Below are 27,158 nucleotides of genomic sequence, written 5' to 3' on the forward strand. Positions count from 1 at the left end.
CAAAAACAAACCTTTGCCCTGGGACCATGTCGGAGGTAATTCCGGCCATGTTCATACGGAGTATTTTTACGGCATTAATACTCATGTACTTTTAGTGAAGTAATAGTTTGAATGCATGACTTTCCACATAATGTTCCTGTAGTGCAGATGAAGAGAAATGCGTGTTCTAGTTATCAATGACGGAAGGAAGATGAACTCATGAGTGAGATTATTATCATATTACCGAAATCAACCTGAGCTGTGTCTCGGTTGGTTAGATGCGGTCAGCTGACTCAGTGACATCAACTAGTGTCCAAATCATCTATTTAAATAGGGGATGGCAGTTCAAACAGTGAAGCAGTAACACCATCGGACATTACATTACATATTATTTTAACCCGCTTTTGCAGCCATGACTTTAAAGACTCGATGGTCTCACCTGTTTCTCCTTTTGTGTTGCGTCCAGACTTGTCTTTGTCAGTCAGGTAAGATAAGACAAAGTAAGAAGATTGCTTTGTTTTTTTCTTTGTTTTTTGTGCTGTCATGAAAACATTCACCTCAAGTAGATTTAAAATCCAAAAAGACTTGGTCATAACCTAGTAGCCTATATGGCTGGACCGTGTATGTTGAATGTGTGAAATTATGGACAATTTGTTACAGAGATAGTCAGTGTCAGGGGCGCCGGATTCATTTCAGAAGTGCGGGGGGACCGCGGACGCGCACACGGTTCCATTCATACTTTTCTGGGGTCGCGGACACAGATATTGTATGTTCATGTATATGCTTTATTACAAACAATCCTACCGTATAAACCTGGAATCTGTGTGTAACAGCTGACCTCTTTATATACAGTCAATGGTGTAGATGGGTAGCAGAACACAGAACATTATTTACCGTTAGATCCTTGCCGATCCTGTTAATGAAGTTACTGCTGCTGTGCCAGGTGCGTGAATGCGCACATCACTAATGTATCGTTTCAGCCTCTGTGTGATGCTGCAGGTATTTAATAAAGTAAAAAGGAAAGAATCTGACGCACAGCCAACTGTGGGCAACAAACATCATTACTGATGTTTTTGCAACATTACATTATTCACTATTTAAACTCTACATTCATGCAATTAATTTGCAATAACTATTTTCATTCACAGTAGCATTTAGTGCCAATGCATGAAGTAGTGTGATGTTCGTAGAGTCCAGGGAAAACAAATTGATCTTCTATAATCTTAATTTATTTCTTGGAATCTTCCCAATTTATTTTGGTTCTATTTTAACCAGTTAATTAAAGTTCAGATCATGGGATAGACCCAGTGAGGGTACAGTACACAATGTTTCTGCTCATTATATTTAATTATATTGTTTTATTCTGTATTCATTCAAATGTAATAGTCACAAGGAAAAAACCTACATTGTGCTTTTTTATTTGGCATGAACCACATCTCCTGTCCTGTACTTCTTACACCTCTGCTGATATCGCTACAAAGCTAGTCAGTTTAGATGGAAATGGATACTTTAATAAAACAAAACAAGGAACCTACAAAGTCCCTGTTTGTAATGTGTGTATATTTATGTTATTCTGCATAGTAGTAGTATACACTCCTTTATTACATGTGTGTAAATCTCTTTTGTTATTCCAGGTACACCTCCACCATTTCCACCAAGTGAGTGACTGAAAATAAATTCTCTTTATATATAACATTCAGTTGTAATTCTAATGTTTACAATGTCTACTTCTACCATCAGCTGTGCTTTACCATGTACTATACCTTCACCTCAGCCTCCCTTTACCTCAAGCTCACTCTTGACTGTCTGATCTATTCATGTTTGTAGCAGCACCAAAGCCAACATCTTATCCAAATTTACATGAAATGATCAGAAAATTCAAATGAAAATGATGTACTCTTTGCACATAAAGTGGCATAAGTTTATTTTCTCAATTTCACTAATCTGGATACCCAAGTTCTGGGAAATTGTAAAAGTACTTACACCAAATAAATTAAAAAAAAAAAAAAAAAAGTCTAACTCCACCAACTGCACATGAATAAAGTATAAGAGGAAAAAAACACTACATGATAAACAGATCAGAACTATATTGAATTATTGCCATAGTATACGCTAACATGTGGTATTCACATCTGCCTTTTAGGGTATATATATATAGTTATTTTATACAAGAAACATGTAATGTGCAATTTTGTATGAAAAGAAAATGTTTTGTAAACAGCATGAAACTCAAACCTTTCCCACCACAATCAACCTCTTGCCAAATATTATTCACTATTTAAGCCCTACATTTACACAACTAATTTGCAATAACTATTTTCATTCACTTGTAAGATTCAGTGCCAATGCATGAAGTAGTGTGATGTTCATATAGTGCAAAGAAAAGAAACTGATCTCTTTTTATCTTAATTTATTTCTTGGAATTTTCCCAATTTCTTTCTGTCCTTCTTTAACCAGTTAATTAAAGTTCAAATTATGGGATGATCCCAGTAAGGATACAGTACATAATGTTTCTGCTCATTATATTTAATTATATTGCTTTATTTTGTATTTATTCCTGTACTCCTGTACCTCTTACACCTCTGCTGATATCGCTGCAATGTTACAGCCAGTTTAGATGGAAATGGATGCTTCAATAAAACAAAACAAAGAACCTGCAAAGTCCCTGTTTGTAATGTGTGTATATTTATGTAATTCTACATAGCAGTAGTATACACTCCTTTATTACCTGTGTGTAAATTTCTTTGTCTTTTGTTATTCTAGATCAAGGTCCAGGAGACGGTCATCCACGTGAGTGACTAAAAATAAATTCTACTAATATATAACATTCAGCTGTAATTCTAATGTTTACAATGTCTACTTCTATCATCAGCTGTGCTTTACCATGTACAATACTTTAACCTCAGCCTCTCTTTACCTCAAACTCATTTTTCACTATCTGATCTATTCATGTTTGTAGCAGCACCAAAGTCAACATCTTATTCAAAATTTACATGAAATGATCAGAAAGTTCAATAGAAATGATGTACTCTTTGCACAAAAAGTGACATAAGTTTATTTTCTCAATTTCACCAATCTGGATACCCAAGTTCTGGGAAATTGCAGTAGTTTCACCACCAAAAAGAAAATAAAAAAAGAAATATGTCTAACTTCACCAACTACACACAAATAAACTATAGGAGGAAAAAAATACTACATGATAATCAGGTTAGAACTATTTTGAATTATTGCCATATACACTAGCATGTGGTATCCATGTATGGCTTTTAGGGTGTATATATATAGTTATTTACGTACGAAACATATAATATGAAATTTTGTTGAAATTTTTCCACCTGCCAGGTACAATGAACAGTTCTCAAGTTATGCGAAGGACAATCCTACATACATGCATACAGGCATAGTCAGTGGTAGTGTCTGTAATGTGCATTCCTGGATATTAAATGTTCATTTGCAATTTTCTGTAGTGGTCCCAGTAATATTTGCTGGTAAAGTGTGCTGACGTAGCATATCACATGACATGGTTACGGTACGTTTGAGTCAAAAAGGGTATAAATGCAGTTGCAAGAACAATACTTTCCACTCATATCTTGGGATGTTTCATATGTTTCACTCTGCAGATTCTCGTTTCTCACTCTGCATTGAAATTTTTGTCAGAGTGATTATTATTTGGGGCGCTTTAACTACATGTTCAACCTCTGTCATGACTCTATGTGCCTTTTTTCTGCCTCTTTCCCAGTCGATGATCATGGAGGCTGCACTGGAAATTATGAATGAAAATTTTGACAGCGTTTTGTGTGCAAATTCAGGAAGCTCATCTCTGCCCAGTTACCACAATTGCAGTCAAATCAAGCGCACCTGCAATGCAGTCACCCCATAGAAATCTGATATAACAGCTCCATGAGTCGCATGTTTTACCCTCAAGACTCGTATTTAACTGCTGTTGTTCATAGTTTGTGATGTGAAAACATCAGAGAAATAAAAAGTTTGCGTCCTGGTATTAGTTCAGTTATAAAATCCAAACACACCACAGAGGAAACACAGTCAGTCTGCGCCTCGCTGCTGTTCTCTGTTTCCATCATCTCACGCTGATTCATTTTAAAAGAGCAACGGCCAATGGTGAAACTTCATCACTCTGCCGGCCAACCAGTGGTGAAACTTCATTACTCAGGCACTCACTCACTTACAGATAACTGCGGTTATACGGCTGGTCTGTGGCTCATCCAGCCAAAAAGTACTTCTACATTAACATACGTTGAATATAGGCCCTGTTTGTTTGATGTTTTGGTCTTGATTGCCTTTATAGGCTGGATAAGAATTACTTTGATCAAAATATAAAACAAAGTTATATGTAAAATGGATGTTGTTGTAATGCTGCTGACTCAAGCTCAGAGGACTATTATTACAAGTAGGAAACAGATCAAAATGTTCACAGCTGATCGGAACAGAGTGCAACTCACATTTGAGTTTCAGATGTAGTCAAATTATAGTTTGTTCCTTCATGTAAACCTGCATACTTCTGCTTTTCACATGTTTTCATATTATCACTTCACAACAGGTGGAGGCATCCCTGATATAAAGAGCCCAGATGGGGTAGAAGTCAGACGTCAAGACAAAGAATACCTGAGCAGTCATCTTACAACTATCTTCCTCCCAATCATCTACATCATTGTGTTTGCTGTGGGGCTGCCCACCAACGCCATGGCAATATGGGTATTCCTCTTCAGGACCAAGAAAAAGCACCCGTCGTCGATCTACATGGCAAACCTGGCTCTGGCTGATTTGCTCTTTGTCATCTGGGTCCCCCTGAAGATATCATACCACTTCAACGGGAACAACTGGATCTACGGAGAAGGGCTGTGCAAAGTGCTGGTGGCGTTTTTCTACAGCAAAATGTACTGCTCCATCGCCTTTATCACCTGCATAAGTGTCCAGCGTTATTGGGCGGTGGTCCACCCACTGTCCGCGCAGCAGAGGGACAACCGCATACCCGTTGCCGTCTCCGTCACAATCTGGGTGGTGGCCTGGCTTATCACCATCCCTCTCTACCTGTATGACCAACAGGTCAGAATAACAAACTTCAATCCAAAAATCCTTACCTGCCATGATGTCACCTTGGAAAGTCAGGTGAAAATAGCAGCTGGCTACTTCCTGACAATGGGAACTCTGGGATTTGTTGTTCCCACTATTGTGTGCATCATATCCTACATCCTCATGCTCAAAGCTCTCAGGAACAGCATGACAGATGCTGCCATCACCAAGAAGCGACGGAAGGCTGTGGTCTTGATGATCACGGCGTTGGTTATGTTTTTAGTGTGCCTCACCCCCAGTAACATCATGCTGCTGGTACACTATATCCTCCTGTTGGGCGAGGCCAACAAACACCTGTACAGATTTTACATCGCCACCCTGTGCCTGGCTAGTCTCAACAGCTGCATCGACCCTTTTGTTTACTACTTTATCTCCAAGAATTTCAGGGATCATGTGAAGAACACGTTCCTCTGCAGGAGTGAGAGAACAGTGAAGAGGATGAAGGTTTACACTTAATTTACAGGTCTCTTTATTTGTATATTAAAATAAAATAAAGTGTTACCTTTCTTTTCTTATTCTACTGTGACGTCTTCCACCTCAGGTTTGGTTCAGTACATGTAAGGAAATTTAGGAGTCATCTTTGGCAATGACCTCCTGTTTCAGAGCTTTGAGCTGTCTAAATGACTGCTTATATTGTTTTAATACATTTAATTGTCTTTATATCTTTTACGACAAACTTGTTTTATGCACTTTGCTTGATGCAGTTTGCTTGATTTCAGCAGGATATGAATGATTGCCTTTATTTAGTTTTAATGGGTCTAATCTTTTATTCCATGTTGTAATTTGATGAATTTTCTGTCAGTGTTTGATGTGCCAGAATTGAGACCCAAACCTAAAATGGGCAAAATTTAGCAGGTTTTATAATGTAGGATAAAAGTTTGTGTGTGTTGTTTAAAGTAATAATTTTTGCTTGTATATCTACATTTTAGTTTGTCAATAAAAGTAATTGTCTAACTAGCTGTTTCCTGACTCTGTGGACTGGTCGACATGGGAAAGGTCAATCCAGGTACTTCTCATTTTCAAAATAATCCTGATATTTTAACCTTTGTTCACAATCCAGGGTTGTGTTCATCTAAAATTCCTCTCAATGACAAAATTTCATCCCAATTATTTATTCTGTGTGTAGAAGATTTTTCATACCTCCCAGGGCCTGGCATAATGTCAGAAATGTCTCTTTCTTTGTCCAACTGTAAAAATACCAACTAATTTGTTGCCATTTTGTGAAAACACACATCATCCACCCGTCTTTGTTTTTTCTTCTTTTCTTTTGAAATGGCATTTTAACACCGTAATTGTTCACTTCAGTTAATGATTGTCACTCAGTTCTTGTTCACTCCTCTTCTGTTACACTGCTGCACAGAATACTACGGGAGGTGAAGGTAAACTTTTATGGAACTTTATTTATCACTGTTCTCAGTTTACACACAACATGTTAGCATATGCAACCAATAATACAATTGACTTTTCCCAAAAAAAAACTCCTCTTCTTTTTAACCCTCTCCACAATTTCCCTACTATGGCAAGTAACCTAGGTCACTAAAAACATGCCACTCAATATTATTTCCCATTTACTGCCTTACATCATGTTGAAGAACTTTGTGTTTGGTCATCTAACTGGTCATCAAGTCAATATGACCAAATAATGATTTCTTTGTTCAGGTGGGATCTGTCACTGTAGATTTCACAAAGCACGTAATAAAAGGTAACTGCAGTTTTCAACATATTAAACATGCAGTTGGAGTTTGTGCTTCCTGTTTGGGACTTGGCAAAAGAAAATAAAACTTTCTCCAAAGTAAAACTAATCTTTACAAATTGAACCAGTTTTTATATATTTTATTCTTTTATAAGCTTGTCTTGTGTTTAGACTCAACCCAAAGTCACAACTGCTTGTCCAGAATGCAGCAGTTCAGATTATTAGAGGAGTCGAAAGACGTGGTCACATCACGCAGTTGCATATTTACCTTAGTTACTAGATTGCTTCAGAGCTGTTATTTAAGATTTAACTGATCATCTTACGTGATAAGGTCGATTTTGAAGTCAACAGGAAATTAGAGGGATTGACATGAACTTGACCTTCGCTGTAATGTCACGTATCAATAGTTGCACAACAAGATAAAGTGGACGTGGCAAACTTTGTACAAACCAGAGACATTTAGTCTGATGAAGTGCATTTGTCCACTCAATTTATGTTAATCCAATTAATCTAATGAATCCAGAATATTGAGTTTTCTTTTTTTTGTTGTTTGTTTGTTTCTTTTATATTTTTGGGTTTTTTCTTTTTACATATATTGCGCCATACTAAGCATGTTCTGTAATGAAATGTTGAAAGTAGAGCTGAAACAATAGCTCAATTAATTGATAAGTCAATCAACAGAAAATTATCAGGTAGCTATTTTGATAATCAATTGTTGCAGTCATTTTTAAGTATAAACGCCAGTACTTTGATGGTTTCAGCTTCTCAAATGTTAAAATTAACCATTTGCAGGAAATTTTGATGGGTGTTTTTCACAATTTTCTGATGTATAAAAAAAATAAACATTGATCAATTGAGAAAATAATCGGCATATTAATAAATAAAGTGAGATATTCAATTCCAGCATCACATTACATCATCAACATCAACACATTAAGTGGCAGGAGATTTGGAAATTTGATTCATGACCTCAGTATTTATAAAATCCAACAAAGAACATCGGTCATGAACGAGAAATAAATTTTGACCTGATGATGTCACTACATGAAAGGCTAGGGGAAGGGTTCAAAAAAGTTATTAAATTTCATCCTTGGCGTAACAGCTACCAAATTTCATTGCAATCCATCCAATAGCTGTTGAGACGCTTTATAAGCTGCAAGAGAATATGCAAATAAATACAAGGACTTACTATTTTGTTAATGTTTTGTATTTCCTGTATACATATATACACACCCCAGGTGTCACCTTTTCTTGGCCTTGTGATTTATCTGTCTGCTCTCTCTGCTGGTCCTCCAGCTGTTGGTCAAACATTTTATTCAGCTGGGGTTGTTGTTGTTGTTTTGACGATTGTTTTGTTTTGCTTTGGTTGCGGTGATCCTGATGGGACATCTTAAGGGAGGGGAAGGGGTGGGTGTCACATTTTGTTTGGCCTTGTGATTTACCTGTCTGCTCCCTCTAGAGGTGCTCATGAGGGCAGCTTGCAACAGCTGAGGGCCCACAGGGTTCCCAGGTTATTTAAGTCCAGGCTGCAGCACAGCCCAGTCTCACATTCTTCTCTGACTGCTTACGGCTGCTACTGGTTGCGGCTCTCTGTTCTCCCCTTCAGCTACTTGGTTTGGTTTAGTTCTGTTTCTGTAGTTTGGTCATTTTATGTTCTTGCACCTTAAAACACTCACACACACATTTTACACTCATGCACATCATACACCACTGAATACTGATTTCCACACTCCATATTGTGAATTTTTCATTTTGTTTAATTTTGTCTAATTTGTGTTAATTAACTTATTCTCTATTAAAACTAAGCATGGTGTGTGTTCTATTTTGGTGCGGCAAATGAGCCGGGTCATAACAATATATATATTTACTGAAAAAATTATTTTATTGCACATATGTTTCACAGTGAAAAGCTTTCTGTCATTCCTTGCTTTGTACTTTCTTTAAATATACATCACTTCTAAAACAAAACAACCTTTTGTCTAAATATGTTTGAGTATCATTGTGATAGTGAAAGACAACCAAGAAGCAACAGTTATGTGATCAGCAAACATCCCTCCTTGGTATAGTTTGTTTAATGCTTCCCCCTGCTGGTGAGAAATGTGCAGTACATCCTATATGTACACTAACTGAGCACTTTATTAGGAACACCTGTGCAATTAAATGCAATCCAATACAACAACTCTGACATAAATTCTACTTTTTTTACAAGGCTTATACGTTTTCAGTTTTTGTTGACATTATGAGAAAGGTGATAATTCTACTTTGTGTTTATTATTGAGGTCGTAGTTGGTGGATGGTAGTGGTGTACTGGAGAGCATTATATTGAAAATTGTTGGAAATAATTTGCCCCCTCATGTATGTTAATAGAGTGGAAACTTTTTACTCCACTACATTTATTTCACGGCTAGAGCTTCTTTTCACATAAAGACTAAAATGTAAAACCAAGCCAAGAGTATATAACCTTGTTAAGATTAGCTCCACTTTGACAGCAATAAATTGCGGTTTAAAGGTTACTGCATCAGTAATAATGTTGCTAATATTCACAAGTAAGGCTGGATTACCAACCAGGCAGAGCAGCAACTGACCAGACCCCCAGTCTTTGGCAATGACCCCCTCTTTCAGAGCTTTGAGCTGTCTAAATTACTGCTTATATTGTTTTAATACGTCTAATTCTCTTTATATCTTTTACGACACATTTGTTTTATGCAGTTTGCTTGATTTCAGCAGAATATGAATGATTGCCTTTGTGTAGTTTTAATGGGTCTAATCTTTTATTCCATGTTGTAATTTGATGAATTTTCTGTCAGTGTTTGATGTGCCAGAATTGAGACCCAAACCTAAAATGGGCAAAATTTAGCAGGTTTTATACTGTAGGATAAAAGTTTGTCTGTGTTTTTTAAAGTAATAATTTTTGCTTGTATATCTACATTTTAGTTTGTCAATAAAAGTAATTGTCTAACTAGCGGTTTCCTGACTCTGTGGATGGGTCAGCATGGGAAAGGTCAATCCAGGTACTTCTCATTTTCAAAATAATCCTGATATTTTAACCTTTGTTCACAATCCAGGGTTGTGTTCATCTAAAATTCCTGTCAAAGACAAAATGAAATGGCATTTTAACACCGTAATTGTTCACTTCAGTTAATGATTGTCACTCAGCTCTTGTTCACTCCTCCTCTGTTACACTGCTGCACAGAATACTACGGGAGGTGAAGGTAAACTTTTATGGAACTTTATTTATCACTGTCCTCAGTTTACACACAACATGTTAGCATATGCAACCAATAATACAATTGACTTTTCCCAAAAAAAAACTCTTCTTCTCCTCTTCTTTTTAACCCTCTCCACAATTTCCCTACTATGGCAAGTAACCTAGGTCACTAAAAACATGCCACTCAATATTATTTCCCATTAACTGCCTTACATCATGTTGAAGAACTTTGTGTTTGGTCATCTAACTGGTCATCAAGTCAATATGACCAAATAATGATTTCTTTATTCAGGTGGGATCTGTCACTGTAGATTTCACAAAGCACATAATAAAAGGTAACTGCAGTTTTCAACATATTAAACATGCAGTTGGGGTTTGTGCTTCCTGTTTGGGACTTGACAAAAGAAAATAAAACTTTCTCCAAAGTAAAAATAATCTTTACAAATTGAACCAGTTTTTATATATTTTATTCTTTTATAAGCTTGTCTTGTGTTTAGACTCAACCCAAAGTCACAACTGCTTGTCCAGAATGCAGCAGTTCAGATTATTAGAGGAGTCGAAAGACGTGGTCACATCACGCAGTTGCATATTTACCTTAGTTACTAGATTGCTTCAGAGCTGTTATTTAAGATTTAACTGATCATCTTACGTGATAAGGTCGATTTTGAAGTCAACAGGAAATTAGAGGGATTGACATGAACTTGACCTTCGCTGTAATGTCATGTATCAATAGTTGCACAAAAACACAAAACTGCTGGTTGCGGCTCTCTGTTCTCCCCTTCAGCTACTTGGTTTGGTTTAGTTCTGTTTCCGTAGTTTGGTTATGTTTTATGTTCTTGCACCTTAAAACACTCACACACACATTTTACACTCATGCACATCATACACCACTGACTACTGATTTCCACACTCCATATTGTGAATTTTTCATTTTGTTTAATTTTGTCTAATTTGGTTAATTATTCTCTATTAAAACTAAGCATGGTGTGTGTTCTATTTTGGTGCGGCCAATGAGCCGGGTCATAACAATATATATATTTACTGAAAAAATTACTTTATTGCACATATGTTTCACAGTGAAAAGCTTTCTGTCATTCTTTGCTTTGTACTTTCTTTAAATATACATCACTTCTAAAACAAAACAACCTTTTGTCTAAATATGTTTGAGTATCATTGTGAGAGTGAAAGACAACCAAGAAGCAACACTTATGTGATCAGCAAACATCCCTCCTTGGTATAGTTTGTTTAATGCTTCCCCCTGCTGGTGAGAAATGTGCAGTACATCCGATATGTACACTAACTGAGCACTTTATTAGGAACACCTGTGCAATTAAATGCAATCCAATACAACAGCTCTGACATAAATTCTACTTTTTTACGAGGCTTTTACGTTTTCAGTTTTTGTTGACATTATGAGAAAGGTGATAATTCTACTTTGTGTTTATTATTGAGGTCGTAGTTGGTGGATGGTAGTGGTGTACTGGAGAGCATTATATTGAAAATTGTTGGAAATATTTTGTCCCCCTCATGTATGTTAATAGGGTGGAAACTTTTTACTCCACTACATTTATTTCATGGCTAGAGCTTATTTTCACATAAAGACTAAAATGTAAAGCCAAGCCAAGAGTATATAACCTTGTTAAGATTAGCTCCACTTTGACAGCAATAAAATGCTGCTTAAAGGTTACTGCATCAGTAATAATGTTGCTAATATTCACAAGTAAGGCTGGATTACCAACCAGGCAGAGCAGCAACTGACCAGACCCCCAGTCTTTGGCAATGACCTCCTGTTTCAGAGCTTTGAGCTGTCTAAATTACTGCTTATATTGTTTTAATACATCTAATTATCTTTACATCTTTTACGACACATTTGTTTTATGCACTTTGCTTGATGCAGTTTGCTTGATTTCAGCAGGATATGAATGATTGCCTTTGTGTAGTTTTAATGGGTCTAATCTTTTATTCCATGTTGTAATTTGATGAATTTTCTGTCAGTGTTTGATGTGCCAGAATTGAGACCCAAACCTAAGATGGACAAAATTCAGCAGGTTTTATAATGTAGGATAAAAGTTTGTCTGTGTTTTTTAAAGAAATAATTTTTGCTTGCATATCTACATTTTAGTTTGAAATACATACAAATACATTTAAAATACATACCCCTCAATATTATTTCTCATTTACTGCCTTAGAGCATGTTGAAGAACTTTGTGTTTGGTCATCTAACTGGTCATCAAGTCAATATGACCAAATAATGATTTCTTTGTTCAGGTGGGATCTGTCACTGTAGATTTCACAAAGCACGTAATAAAAGGCAACTGCAGTTTTCAACATATTAAACATACAGTTGGAGTTGGTGCTTCCTGTTTGGGACTTGACAAAAGTAAGAAAAATAAAACTTTCTCCAAAGTAAAGATAATCTTTACAAATTGAACCAGTTTTTTATATATTTTATACTTTTAGAAGCTTGTCTTGTGTTTAGACTCAACCCAAAGTCACATCTCCAGCTTGTCCAGAATGCAGCAGTTCAGATTATTAGAGGAGTAGAAAGACGTGGTCACATCACTCAGTTGCATATTTACCTTAGTTACTAGATTGCTTCAGAGCTGTTTTTTAAGATTTAACTGATCATCTTACATGATGAGGACAGTTTTGAAGTCACCAGGAAGTTATAGGGTGCTTTTACTCACGTTTGTTGCAACATCAGGTAATATCATGTATCAGTTGGCGCACAATAAGATAAAGAGGACGTGGCAAACTTTGTACAGACTACAGACATATAGACTGATGAAGTGCATTTGTCCACTCAATTTATATTAATCCATTGAATCTAATTAATCCGGAATATTGAGTTGTTGATTTTTTTGTTTGTTTGTTTGTTTTTAGATTTTTGGGTGTGTGTGTTTTTTTAAGGTGTATTATATATATTTATCTGACCAAGACTCAAAAACTCAAATACATAAGAAATATATATAATATATCAGAAAAATAGCAAATATTCACATATGAGAAGCTGGTAACAGATAATTAATACTTATGTACTTTTAATGAAGCAATAGTTTGAATGCATGGCTTTTGCTTGTAATAGAGTATTTTACGCTGTGTTACTGTCACTTCTAAAATTCAATGCATAATCTAAATAGAAGGACAATAACCACCAAAGTCCATAAATGAAACCTGCAGACCTAAAAAAAAAAAAAAAAGTCACACACGCTGGTCATTTAAACATAAAATAATATCTTCTGACAATATATAAGTTATTCTTTGATATTATATCAGTGGAGGCGTAGAAATATAATTGATAAGCGGGTTTTGAATGTTTCCACATAATGTTCCTGTAGTGCAGATGAAGAGAAATGCGTGTTCTAGTTATCAATGACGGAAGGAAGATGAACTCATGAGTGAGATTATTATCATATTACCGAAATCAACCCGAGCTGTGTCTCGGTTGGTTAGATGCGGTCAGCTGACTCAGTCACATCAACTAGTGTCCAAATCATCTATTTGAAGAGGGAATGGCACTTCAAACAGTGAAGCAGTAACACCATCGGACATTACATTACATTTTATTTTAACACGCTCTTGCAGCCATGACTTTAAAGACTCGATGGTCTCACCTGTTTCTCCTTTTGTGTTGCGTCCAGACTTGTCTTTGTCAGTCAGGTAAGATATTGCTTTGTTTTTTTCCATCACTAATGTTTTATGCTGTCATGAAAACATTCAGCTCAGGTAGATTTAAAATCCAAAAAGACTTGGCCATAACCTAGTAGCCTATATGGCTGGACCGTGTATGGTGAATGTGTGAAATTGTGGACAATTTGTTACAGAGATAGTCAGTGTCAGGGGCGCCGGATTCATTTCAGAAATGCGGGGTGATCACGGACGCACACACGGTTCCATTAATATATTTTCTGGGGTCACGGACACAGATATTGTATGTTCATGTATATGCTTTATTACAAACAATCCTACCGTATAAACCTGGAATCTGTGTGTAACAGCTGACCTCTTTATATACAGTTAATGGTGTAGATGGGTAGCAGAACACAGAACATTATTTACCGTTATATCCTTGCCGATCCTGTTAATGAAGTTACTGCTGCTGTGCCAGGTGCGTGAATGCGCACATCACTAATGTATCGTTTCAGCTTCTGTGTGATGCTGCAGGTATTTAATAAAGTAAAAAGGAAAGAATCTGACGCACAGCCAACTGTGGGCAACAAACATCATTACTGATGTTTTTGCAACATCCCGGATTACATTCAGTGACACATGAACGACATTAATGTACAATTCAGTCTCATTAATAGCTGTATAAAAACCATTCTGACGGACATTTCAGTAGATTATGTTTTAGATGCGAAATACTATAGAAGTAAAAGAAGCAAAATACATGAAAATTGATTTGTGATGTTGAAGAGCTCTGTGTGCGTGCCTCTGTTGACTAAAGACACACAAAATGTGTCTCTTACTCTTTCTGTAATTTTCATTATAAAACAATCTCTGTGCTGATATGTGAAGAAAAGCGAAACCGCTCCGCTCATTGTAAAAATAACTTTGTCTGTAATACGTTCACGACCTGTATGCGTCTTGTTGTTATATATTAATATATATGTAGTTATATTGCTTTATTCTGTGTTCATTCAAATGTAAAAATAGAGGGTGAAAAACCCCAACAGTATGCTTGTTTATTTGCCTCGAACCACATCCCTTGTCCTGTGCCTCTTACACCTCCGCTCATATCGCTGCGAAGTTATTCTGCATAGTAGTAGTATAGCTCCCTTTATATGTGTAGATCTCTTTATCTTTTGTTATTCCAGGTCAAGGTCCACCAGATCTACTAAGTGAGTGACCGCAAATAAATTCTCCTAATATATAACATTCAGTTGTAATTCTAATGTTTACAATGTTTACTTCTACCATCAGCTGTACTTTACCATGTACTATACCTTCACCTCAGCCTCCCTTTACCTCAAGCTCACTTTTCACTGTCTGTCAGCATGGAACTAAAACCTCTCCCACCACAATAAACCTCTTGCCAACTATTATTCACTATTTAAGCTCTACATTTATGCAATTAATTTGCAATAACTATTTTCATTCACAGTAGCATTTAGTGCCAATGCATGAAGTAGTGTGATGTTCGTAGAGTCCAGGGAAAACAAATTGATCTTCTATAATCTTAATTTATTTCTTGGAATCTTCCCAATTTATTTTGGTTCTATTTTAACCAGTTAATTAAAGTTCAGATCATGGGATAGACCCAGTGAGGGTACAGTACACAATGTTTCTGCTCATTATATTTAATTATATTGTTTTATTCTGTATTCATTCAAATTTAATAGTCGCAAGGAAAAAACCTACATTGTGCTTTTTTATTTGGCATGAACCACATCTCCTGTCCTGTACTTCTTACACCTCTGCTGATATTGCTACAAAGCTAGTCACTTTAGATGGAAATGGATACTTTAATAAAACAAAACAAGGAACCTACAAAATCCCTGTTTGTAATGTCTGTATATTTATGTTATTCTGCATAGTAGTAGTATACACTCCTTTATTACATGTGTGTAAATCTCTTTCTCTTTTGTTATTCCAGGTGAATATGAACCAGGTGAGTGACTGCAAATAAATTCTCCTAATATATAACATTCAGTTGTAATTCTGATGTTTACAATGTCTACTTCTACCATCAGCTGTGCTTTACCATGTACTATTCCTTCACCTCAGCCTCTCTTTACCTCAAACTCACTTTTGACTGTCTGATCTATTCATTTTTGTAGCAGCACCAAAGTCAACATCTTATTCAAAATTAGATGAAATGAACACATAATTTAAATGGAAATTTTATACTCTTTGCACAAAAAATGGCATGAATGTGTTTTCTCAATTTCACTAACTTGGATACCAAAGTTTTGGGAATTTGCAGTAGTGTCACCACCAAAAAGAAAAGAAAAAAAGAAATATCTTTAACTCCACCAACTTCACACAAATAAAGTATAGGAGGAAAAAAATACTACATGATAAACAGATCAGAACTATATTGAATTATTGCCATAGTATACACTAACATGTGGTATTCACATCTGCCTTTTAGGGTGTATATATATATATAGTTATTTGTGTATGAAAAAAATAATGTGCAGTTTTGTTTGAAAAGAAAATGTTTTCTAAGCAGAATGAAACTCAAACCTCTCCCACCACAATCAACCTCTTGCCAACTATTATTCACTATTTAAGCCCTACATTTATGCAACTAATTTGCAATGACTATTTTCATTCACTTGTAACATTCAGTGCCAATGCATGAAGTAGTGTGATGTTTATATAGTGCAAAGAAAAGAAACTGATCTTTTATAATCTTAATTTATTTCTTGGAATTTTCCCAATTTATTTTTGTCCTACTTTAACCAGTTAATTAAAGTTCAAATTATGGGATGATACTCATTATATTTAGTTACATTGCTTTATTCTGTATTGATTCAAATGGAAAAATAGAGGGAAAAAAACATACATTATGCTTGTTCATTTGGCGCGAACCACATCCTCTGTCCTGTACCTCTTACACCTCTGCTGATATTGCCACAAAGCTACAGCCAGTTTAGATGGAAATGGATGCTTTAATAAAACAAAACAAAGAACCTACTGAATCTCTGTTTGTAATGTGTGTATATACATGTTATTCTGCATTGTAGTAGTATATATCCCTTTATTACATGTGTGTAAAGTTCTTTGTCTTTTGTTATTCCAGGTCGACCTCCATTAATTACACCAGGTGAGTGACTGACAATAAATTCTCCTAATATATAACATTCAGTTGTTATTCTATTTTTATTCTATTATTCTATCTATTATTATTGGTATTCACGGATGGCTTTTAGGATGCATATATAGAGTTATTTTTATATGAAAAATGTGAAGTTCAATTTTGTTTAAAAAAAAAAAGTTTGCTAAGTAGTATGAAACTCAAACTTCTCCCACCACAATCAGCCTCTTGCCAAATATTATTCATTATTTAAGCCCTACATTTATGCAACTAATTTGCATTAATGTAGGGCTTCTTTGAATTTTCCTAATTTCTTTCTGTCCTATTTTAACCAGTTAATTTAAGTTCAAATTATGGGATGATCCCAGTGAGGCTACAGTACATAATGTTTCTGCTCATTATATTTAGTTACATTACTTTATTCTGTATTGATTCAAATGGAAAAATAGAGGGAAAAAAACATACATTATGCTTGTTTATTTGGCGCGAACCACATCCTCTGTCCTGTACCTCCCACACCTCTGCTGATATTGCCACAAAGCTACAGCCAGTTCAGATGAAAATGGATACTTTAACAAAAAAAAAAAAACCTATAAAATCCCTGTGTGTACATTTATGTAATTCTACACAGTAGCAGTATGCACTTTATTACATGTGTGTAAATCTCTTTGTCATTTGTTATTCCAGGTCCACCACGTGAACCATGTGAGTGACTGAAAATAAATTCTCCTTATATATAACATTCAGTAATAATTCTGATGTTTACAATGTCTACTTCTACCATCAGCTGCCACCAAAGTCAATATCTTATTCAAAATTAGATGAAACGAACATCTTTTTTAATCTTAATTCATTTCTTGGAAGTTTCCCAATTTCTCTCTGTCTTATTTTAACCAGTTAATTAAAGTTCATATGATGGGATGGTCCCAGTGAGGGTACAGTAGCTACATAATGTTTACTTTCTATGTAGTTATATTAGTTATATATATTTAGTAATATTGCTTCATTCTATATCCATTCATGACAATGAAACATGTTCATGTTTTTTGCTTCATGTCTAATTTGTCTAAAGTGCCTGTAAAGCAAGTTATGCACAAAGTCAGATTTCTGATTTTTTTGAAATGATGTGGTGTTTTGCTCTGTTCATCCTCTTTCCAGCCTCTTTGTCAAGATATACTGTAGGAAAGAATTAACAATACAATTAACAATAGCAATAGAATTAGAGTAGAATTATTAACAAAAGAATATCTCATTGCATCTTCCCTGTGCTGGGCCAAAAAAAGTCTCGATCAGTATTTCTTATCATGTTGATGTGTTTTGAATATTTAGTTTGGATGATGTGAATTATGAAGTTCAAGGATCACAGGATTTAGTTGTAATGATGTCTACATGTGCTTTTCTTTTGGCAATCCCTCAATCAAACAAAGGTAGTGCGGAGAATTTAAACCCAAAATCTATTTTCAAGTTAGTATTTTGAATAGTCACATTTCATAAGAGCTGATATTAGCAGCTTTCTCCTTCACAGGAACAAGTAGGTTACTGGTAGTGATAGTAAGGAGGCAGTTTGAGCATGATATTGTCTGGAAGGGATTATTTGGTGCTTCTGGTTTTATGGAATGAAATGTGAGATTATTATATAGTTTTCACAAGCAGGCCAAAAGAACTTTTCATTAAAGTTGAATAGGTCACAATTTTACCATTGTTGGTAAATTGAGACTTCATTTGCTCTGTCTAGTGTAATATGTACACTTCTGGCAGTCTGAAATGTACTTTATAAAACATCTAACCTACTTATGCTATTTGTGCATCTTGTTTGTACATTCATCAATATAACGAGCTTCTGATACTGCTGTGTGTTTTTCCGTTCGTTGACTCGACGGGTGGAAGAAGCAAATCAACATTGTTTATGGGGTATTTTTATATATTTCTCAAGAACCACTCATTCAAACAACTTCACACATCGACATTGCACTTCCTTGATTCCCAGCAATAGACCTGCCAGGTACGAAGTAGATCGAATGAACAGTTCTCAAGCTATAGGCTGGATGAGAATTACTTTGATCAAAATATATGATAAAGTTATATGTAAAATGGATGTTGTTGTAATGCTGCTGACTCAAGCTCAGAGAACTATTATTACAAGTAGGAAACAGATCAAAATGCTCACAGCTGAAAGGAACAGAGTGCAACTCACATTTGAGTTTCAGATGTAGTCAAATTATAGTTTGTTCCTGCATATAAACCTGCATACTTCTGCTTTTCACATGTTTTCATATTGTCACTTCACAACAGATGGAGGCGCCCTTGGTATAGAGAGCCTAGGTGGGGAGCATGGCAACTCCCGAGCCAACGAAGTACTGAGCAATGGACATCCAGACATGATCGGTAAAGTGAGCAAAGGTGGGTAGAAATCCCTGTTTGTAATGTGTGTATATTTATATTATTCTGCATAGCAGTAGTATACAGCCTTTATTACATGTGTGTAAATTTCTTTCTCTTCTGTTATTCTAGGTCAAGGTCCAGTGGGTCCAGTGGGTCCACCAGGTGAGTGACTGAAAATAAATAATAATATATAACATTCAGTTGTAATTCTAATGTTTACAATGTCTACTTCTACCATCAGCTGTGCTTTACCATGTACTATACCTTCACCTCAGCCTCCCTTTACCTCAAGCTCACTTTTCACTGTCTCATTTCTTCATGTTTGTTGCAGCACCAAAGTCAACTTCTTATTCAAAATTAGAAGAAATGAACAAAGAATTCAAATGGAAATTATATACTCTTTGCACAAAAAGTGTCATAAGTGTGTTTTCTCAATTTCACTAATTTGGATACCCAAGTTCTGGGAAATTGCAGTAGTTTCACCACCAAAAAGAAAATAAAAAAAGAAGTATGTCTAACTCCACCAACTTCACACAAATAAATTATAGGAGGAAAAAATTACTACATGATAATCAGATCAGAACTATATTGAATTGTTGCCATATACACTAGCATGTGGTATCCATGTATGGCTTTTAGGGTGTATGTATATAGTTATTTATGTACGAAACATATAATATTAAATTTTGTTGAAATTTTTCCACCTGCCAGGTACAATGAACAGTTCTCAAGTTATGCAAAGGACAATCCTACATACATGCATACAGGCATGGTCAGTGGTAGTGTCTGTAATGTGCATTCCTGGATATTAAATGTTCATTTGCAATTTTCTGTAGTGGTCCCTGAAGTAGCGTATCACATGACATGGTTACGGTACGTTTGAGTGAAAAAGGGTATAAATGCGGTTGCAAGAACGATACTTTCCACTCATCTCTTGGGATGTTTCATATGTTTCACTCTGCAGATTCTCGTTTCTCACTCTGCATTGAATGTTTTGTCAGAGTGATTATTATTTGGGGCGCTTTAACTACATGTTCAACCTCTGTCATGACTCTATGTGCCTTTTTTCTGCCTCTTTCCCAGTCGATGATCATGGAGGCTGCACTGGAAATTATGAATGAAAATTTTGACAGCGTTTTGCGTGCAAATTCAGGAAGCTCATCTCTGCCCAGTTACCACAATTGCAGTCAAATCAAGCGCACCTGCAATGCAGTCACCCCATAGTAATCTGATATAACAGCTCCATGAGTCGCATGTTTTACCTTCAAGACTCATATTTTACTGCTGTTGTTCATAGTTTGTGATGTGAAAACATCAGAGAAATAAAAAGTTTGCGTCCTGGTATTAGTTCAGTTATAAAATCCAAACGCACCACAGAGGAAACACAGTCAGTCTGCGCCTCGCTGCTGTTCTCTGTTTCCATCATCTCACACTGATTCATTTTAAAAGAGCAACGGCCAATGGTGAAACTTCATTATTCAGACACTCACTCACTTACAGATAACCGCGGTTACACGGCTGGTCTGTGGCTCATCCAGCCAAAAAATACTTCAACATTAACATACGTTGAATATAGGCCCTGTTTGTTTGATGTTTTGGTCTTGATTGCCTTTATAGGCTGGATAAGAATTACTTTGATCAAAATATAAAACAAAGTTATATGTAAAATGGATGTTGTTGTAATGCTGCTGCCTCAAGCTCAGAGGACTATTATTACAAGTAGGAAACAGATCAAAATGTTCACAGCTGATCGGAACAGAGTGCAACTCACATTTGAGTTTCAGATGTAGTCAAATTATAGTTTGTTCCTTCATGTAAACCTGCACACCTCTGCTTTTCACATGTTTTCATATTATCACTTCACAACAGGTGGAAGCATCCCTGATAGAAAGAGCCCAGATGGGGTAGAAGTCATATCCAAAGACAAAGAATTCCTGAGCAGTCATCTTACAACTATCTTCCTCCCAATCATCTACATCATTGTGTTTGCTGTGGGGCTGCCCACCAACGCCATGGCAATATGGATATTCCTCTTCAGGACCAAGAAAAAGCACCCGTCGTCAATCTACATGGCAAACCTGGCTCTGGCTGACTTGCTCTTTGTCATCTGGGTCCCCCTGAAGATATCATACCACTTCAACGGCAACAACTGGATCTACGGAGAAGGGCTGTGCAAAGTGCTGGTGGCGTTTTTCTACAGCAACATGTACTGCTCCATCGTCTTTATCACCTGCATAAGTGTCCAGCGTTATTGGGCGGTGGTCCACCCACTGTCCGCGCAGCAGAGGAAAAACTTTGTAGCTGTTGCTGTCTCCATCACAGTCTGGGTGGTGGTCTGGCTTATCACCATCCCTCTCTACCTGTACGACCAACAGGTCAGAATAACAAACTTCAATCCAAAAATCCTTACCTGCCATGATGTCACCAGGGAAAGTCAGGTGAAAATAGCAGCTGGCTACTTCCTGACAATGGGAACTCTGGGATTTGTTGTTCCCACTATTGTGTGTATCATATCCTACATCCTCATGCTCAAAGCTCTCAGGAACAGCATGACAGATGCTGCCATCACCAAGAAGCGACGGAAGGCTGTGGTCTTGATGATCACGGTATTGGTTATGTTTTTAGTGTGCTTCACCCCCAGTAACATCATGCTGCTGGTACACTATATCCTCTTGTTGGGCAAGGCCAACAACCACCTGTACAGATTTTACATCACCACCCTGTGCCTGGCTAGTCTCAACAGCTGCATCGACCCTTTTGTTTACTACTTTATCTCCAAGGACTTCAGGGATCATGTGAAGAACACGTTCCTCTGCAGGAGTGAGAGAACAGTGAAGAGGATGAAGGTTTCCTTCAGGGCTCTGAAAAACTCACAAGAGCAACACACTATGCCTAACTCAGATAACACACAGAGCACTGAATGCTAGTGGATTAATCATTATTAAGCTGTTTTATGCCTGATCATTATCTCCCTTCAGATATCGTTTTTCGGTAACACTTAATTTACAGGTCTCTTCATTTGTATAGTAAATTAAAATAAAGTGTTACCTTTTTTTTCTTATTCTACTGTGACGTCTTCCACCTCAGGTTTGGTTCAGTACATGTAAGGAAATTTAGGAGTCATCTTTGGCAATGACCTCCTGTTTCAGAGCTTTGAGCCGTCTAAATGACTGCTTATATTGTTTTAATACATTTAATTGTCTTTATATCTTTTACGACACACTTGTTTTATGCAGTTTGCTTGATGCAGTTTGCTTGATTTCAGCAGGATATGAATGATTGCCTTTATTTAGTTTTAATGGGTCTAATCTTTTATTCCATGTTGTAATTTGATGAATTTTCTGTCAATGTTTGATGTGCCAGAATTGAGACCCAAACCTAAAATGGGCAAAATTTAGCAGGTTTTATAATGTAGGATAAAAGTTTGTCTGTGTTTTTAAAGTAATAATTTTTGCTTGTATATCTACATTTTAGTTTGTCAATAAAAGTAATTGTCTAACTAGCTGTTTCCTGACTCTGTGGATGGGTCGACATGGGAAAGGTCAATCCAGGTACTTCTCATTTTCAAAACAATCCTGATATTTTAACCTTTGCTCACAATCCAGGGTTGTGTTCATCTAAAATTCCTCTCAAAGACAAAAATTTCATCCCAATTATTTATTCTGTGTGTAGAAGATTTTTCATACCTCCCAGGGCCTGGCATAATGTCAGAAATATCTCTTTCTTTGTCCAACTGTAAAAGTATCAATTAATTTGTTGCCATTTTGTGAAAACACACATCATCCACCCTTCTTTGTTTTTTCTTCTTTTCTTTTGAAATGGCATTTTAACACCGTAATTGTTCACTTCAGTTAATGATTGTCACTCAGCTCTTGTTCACTCCTCCTCTGTTACACTGCTGCACAGAATACCACGGGAGGTGAAGGTAAACTTTTATGGAACTTTATTTATCATTGTCCTCAGTTTACACACAACATGTTAGCATATGCAACCAATAATACAATTGACGTCTCCCAACAAAACTCTTATTCTCCTCTTCTTTTTAACCCTCTCCACAATTTCCCTACTATGGCAAGTAACCTAGGTCACAAAATACATACCCCTCAATATTATTTCCCATTTACTGCCTTACATCATGTTGAAGAACTTTGTGTTTGGTCATCTAACTGGTCATCAAGTCAATATGACCGAATAATGATTTCTTTATTCAGGTGGGATCTGTCACTGTAGATTTCACAAAGCACGTAATAAAAGGCAACTGCAGTTTTCAACATATTAAACATGCAGTTGGAGTTTGTGCTTCCTGTTTGGGACTTGACAAAAGTAAGAAAAATAAAACTTTCTCCAAAGTAAAGATAATCTTTACAAACTGAACCAGTTTTTACATACTTTATACTTTTATAAGCTTGCCTTGTGTTTAGACTCAACCCAAAGTCACAACTCCTGCTTCTCCAGAATGCAGCAGTTCAGATTATTAGAGGAGTAGAAAGACGTGGTCACATCACTCAGCTGCATATTTACCTTCGTTACTAGATTGCTTCAGAGCTGTTTTTTAAGATTTAACTGATCATCTTATGTGATAAGGTCAGTTTTGAAGTCAACAGGAAATTAGAGGGATTGACATGAACTTGACCTTCGTTGTAACGTCACATATCAGTAGTCGCACAAAAAGATAAAGTGGACGTGGCAAACTTTGTACAAACGAGAGACATTTAGTCTGATGAAGTGCATTTGTCCAATTAATAATGTCCAATGTCCAGTTATTAATCCAGAATATTGAGTTGTCTTTTTGTTTGTTTGTGGGTTTGTTTCTTTTAGATTTTTTGGGTTTTTCTTTTTACATATATTGTGCCATACTAAGCATGTTCTGTAATGAAATGTTGAAAGTAGAGCTGATATTATAGCTCAATTAATTGATAAGTCAATCAACAGAAAATGAACAGGTAGCTATTTTGATGATCGATCAATTGTTGCCGTCATTTTCAAGTATAAACGCCAATACTTTGATGGTTCCAGATTCTCAAATGTTAAAATTAACCATTTGTAGGAAATTTTCATGGATGTTTTTCACAATTTTCTGATGTATAAAAAAAAAAAACATTGATCAATTGAGAAAATAACCGGCATATTAATAAATTAAGTGAGATATTCAATTCCAGCATCACATCAAACACATTAAGCAGCAGGAGATTTGGAAATTTGATTCATGACCTCAGTATTTATAAAATCCAACAAAGAACATCGGTCATGAATGAGAAATAAATTTTGACCTGATGATGTCACTACATGAAAGGCTAGGGGAAGGGTGCAAAAAAGTTATTACATTTCATCCTTGGCGTAACAGGTACCAAATTTCATTGCAATCCATCCAATAGCTGTTGAGACACTTTATAAGCTGTAAGTGAATATACAAATAAATACAAGGACTTACTATTTTGTCAATGTTTTGTATTTCCTGTATACATATATACAGGAAACACCCCAGGTGTCACCTTTTCTTGACCTTGTGATTTATCTGTCTGCTCTCTCTGCTGGTCCTCCAGCTGTTGGTCAAACATTTTATTCAGCTGGGGTTGTTGTTGTTGTTGTTTTGAAGATTGTTTTGTTTTGCTTTGGTTGCTGTGATCCTGATGGGACAACGTCTTAAGGGAGGGGAAGGTGTGGGTGTCACATTTTGTTTGGCCTTGCGATTTACCTGTCTGCTCCCTCTGGAGGTGTTCATGAGGGCAGCAGGCAACAGCTGAGGGCCCACAGGGTTCCCAGGTTATTTAAGTCCAGGCTGCAGCACAGCTCAGTCTCACATTCATCTCTGACTGCTCACAGCTGCTGCTGGTTGCGGCTCTCTGTTCTCCCCTTCAGCTACTTGGTTTGGTTTAGTTCTGTTTCTGTAGTTTGGTCATTTTATGTTTGCTTTTGACTCTTTGGTTGCTTGTTTGTTTATTTTTGTAGATCACATGACTTTTGTATCTGTTTATAATGTGTAATGAGGTGAGATTACTTCCATAAGCCTCTAGGGGTTTTCTAAATCTCACCTGCACAATTTGTTTCTTCTCTTTTGTTGTGTTGTTTTATGTTGTTTTGCTTTTACTGTGCAAATAAATAAATAAAAATAAACAAATAAAGTTTACGTTCTTGCATCTTAAAACACTCACATACACACTTTATATTCATGCACATCACACATCAATGACTACCGATTTCCACACTCCATATTGTGAATGTTTAGTTAATTTTGTTTGATTTGGTCTAATTTAGTTAATTTGTGTTAATAAACTTATTTTCTGCTAAAACTAAGCATGGTGTGTGTCCTATTTTGTTGTGGTCATTATATATATATTTACTGAAAAGATTATTTTATTGCACATATGTTTCACAGTGAAAAGCTTTCAGTCATGTCTTACTTTGTACTTTCTTTAAATATTCACCACTTTTAAAACAAAACAATCTTTTGTCTAAATGTAACATTTGTATCATTGTGAGTGAAAGACAACCAAGAAACAACACTTATGTGATCAGCAAACATCCCTCTTTGGCATAGTTTGTTTAATGCTTTCCCCCTGCTGGTGAGAAATGTGCAGTACATCCTATATGTACATTCATTGAGCACTTTATTAGGAACACCTGTGCAATCTAATGCAATCCAATACAACAGCTCTGACAAAAATTCTACTTTTACGAAGCTTATACATTTTCAGTTTTTGTTGACATTGTCAGAAAGGTGATAACTTTGTGTTTATTTATGAGGTTATAGTGGGTGATGGTGGTGAACTGGAGTGCATGATAAATTATTGCAAACATTTTGTCCCCCTCATGTATGTTAATAGGGTGGAAACTTTTTACTCCACTACATTTATTTCACGGCTAGAGCTTCTTTTCACATAAAGACTAAAATGTAAAACCAAGCCAAGAGTATATAACCTTGTTAAGATTAGCTCCACTTTGACAGCAATAAAATGCTGCTTAAAGGTTACTGCATCAGTACTAATGTTGCTAATATTCAAAAGTAAGGCTGGATTACCAACCAGGCAGAGCAGCAACTGACCAGACCCCCAGTCTTTGGCAGTTAATTTGTTGCCATTTTGTGAAAACACACATCATCCACCCTTCTTTGTTTTTTCTTCTTTTCTATTGAAATGGCATTTTAACACCGTAATTGTCCACTTCAGTTAATGATTGTCACTCAGCTCTTGTTCACTCCTCCTCTGTTACACTGCTGTACAGAATACTACGGGAGGTGAAGGTAAACTTTTATGGAACTTTATTTATCATTGTCCTCAGTTTACACACAACATGTTAGCATATGCAACCAATAATAAAATTGACTTCTCCCAACAAAACTCTTCTTCTCCTCTTCTTTTTAACTCTCTCCACAATTTCCCTACTATGGCAAGTAACCTAGGTCACAAAATACATACCCCTCAATATTATTTCCCATTTACTGCCTAACATCATGTTGAAGAACTTTGTGTTTGGTCATCTAACTGGTCATCAAGTCAATATGACCAAATAATGATTTCTTTATTCAGGTGGGATCTGTCACTGTAGATTTCACAAAGCACGTAATTAAAGGCAACTGCAGTTTTCAACATATTAAACATACAGTTGGAGTTTGTGCTTCCTGTTTGGGACTTGACAAAAGTAAGAAAAATAAAACTTTCTCCAAAGTAAAAATAATCTTTTCAAATTGAACCAGTTTTTACATATTTTATACTTTTAGAAGCTTGTCTTGTGTTTAGACTCAACCCAAAGTCACAACTCCTGCTTCTCCAGAATGCAGCAGTTCAGATTATTAGAGGAGTAGAAAGATGTGGTCACATCACGCAGTTGCATATTTACCTTAGTTACTAGATTGCTTCAGAGCTGTTTTTTTAAGATTTAACTGATCATCTTACGTGATAAGGTCAGTTTTGAAGTCAACAGAAAATTAGAGGGATTGACATGAACTTGACCTTCGTTGTAACATCACATATCAGTAGTCGCATAAAAAGATAAAGTGGACGTGGTTTTGAAGTCACCAGGAAGTTATAGGGTGTGCTTTTACT

The 27,158-nt window shown here is 36.1% G+C and overlaps 1 protein-coding gene and 1 long non-coding RNA gene across 2 annotated transcripts; both read left to right on the forward strand.

The window, feature by feature from the left end:
• The first annotated feature begins 26 nt into the window (after nt 1-26).
• LOC122968985 (proteinase-activated receptor 2-like) lies at nt 27-22,268 on the forward strand. Its single transcript, XM_044334540.1, has 5 exons — nt 27-35; nt 446-464; nt 1,614-1,637; nt 2,743-2,769; nt 20,986-22,268. The coding sequence occupies exons 1-5, from the start codon at nt 27-29 to the stop codon at nt 22,041-22,043; spliced, it is 1,137 nt and encodes a 378-aa protein (XP_044190475.1). The 3' UTR covers nt 22,044-22,268.
• Nucleotides 13,496-15,584, forward strand: LOC122967892. Its single transcript, XR_006398705.1, has 3 exons — nt 13,496-13,631; nt 14,789-14,812; nt 15,568-15,584. It is a non-coding gene; the product is annotated as an uncharacterized LOC122967892 (long non-coding RNA).
• Nucleotides 22,269-27,158: the final 4,890 nt, after the last annotated feature.

The sequence above is a fragment of the Thunnus albacares genome, chromosome 18 (assembly GCF_914725855.1).
Source record: "Thunnus albacares chromosome 18, fThuAlb1.1, whole genome shotgun sequence".
Taxonomy (NCBI): Eukaryota; Metazoa; Chordata; class Actinopteri; order Scombriformes; family Scombridae; genus Thunnus; species Thunnus albacares.

Bases quoted from the DNA above. Each gene is read 5' to 3' on its own strand.
- LOC122968985 (XM_044334540.1), top strand. The intron at 1,638-2,742 runs GTGAGTGACTGA...TTGTTATTCTAG, and splicing joins ACCTCCACCATTTCCACCAA to ATCAAGGTCCAGGAGACGGT. The intron at 2,770-20,985 runs GTGAGTGACTAA...ACTTCACAACAG, and splicing joins TCCAGGAGACGGTCATCCAC to GTGGAAGCATCCCTGATAGA.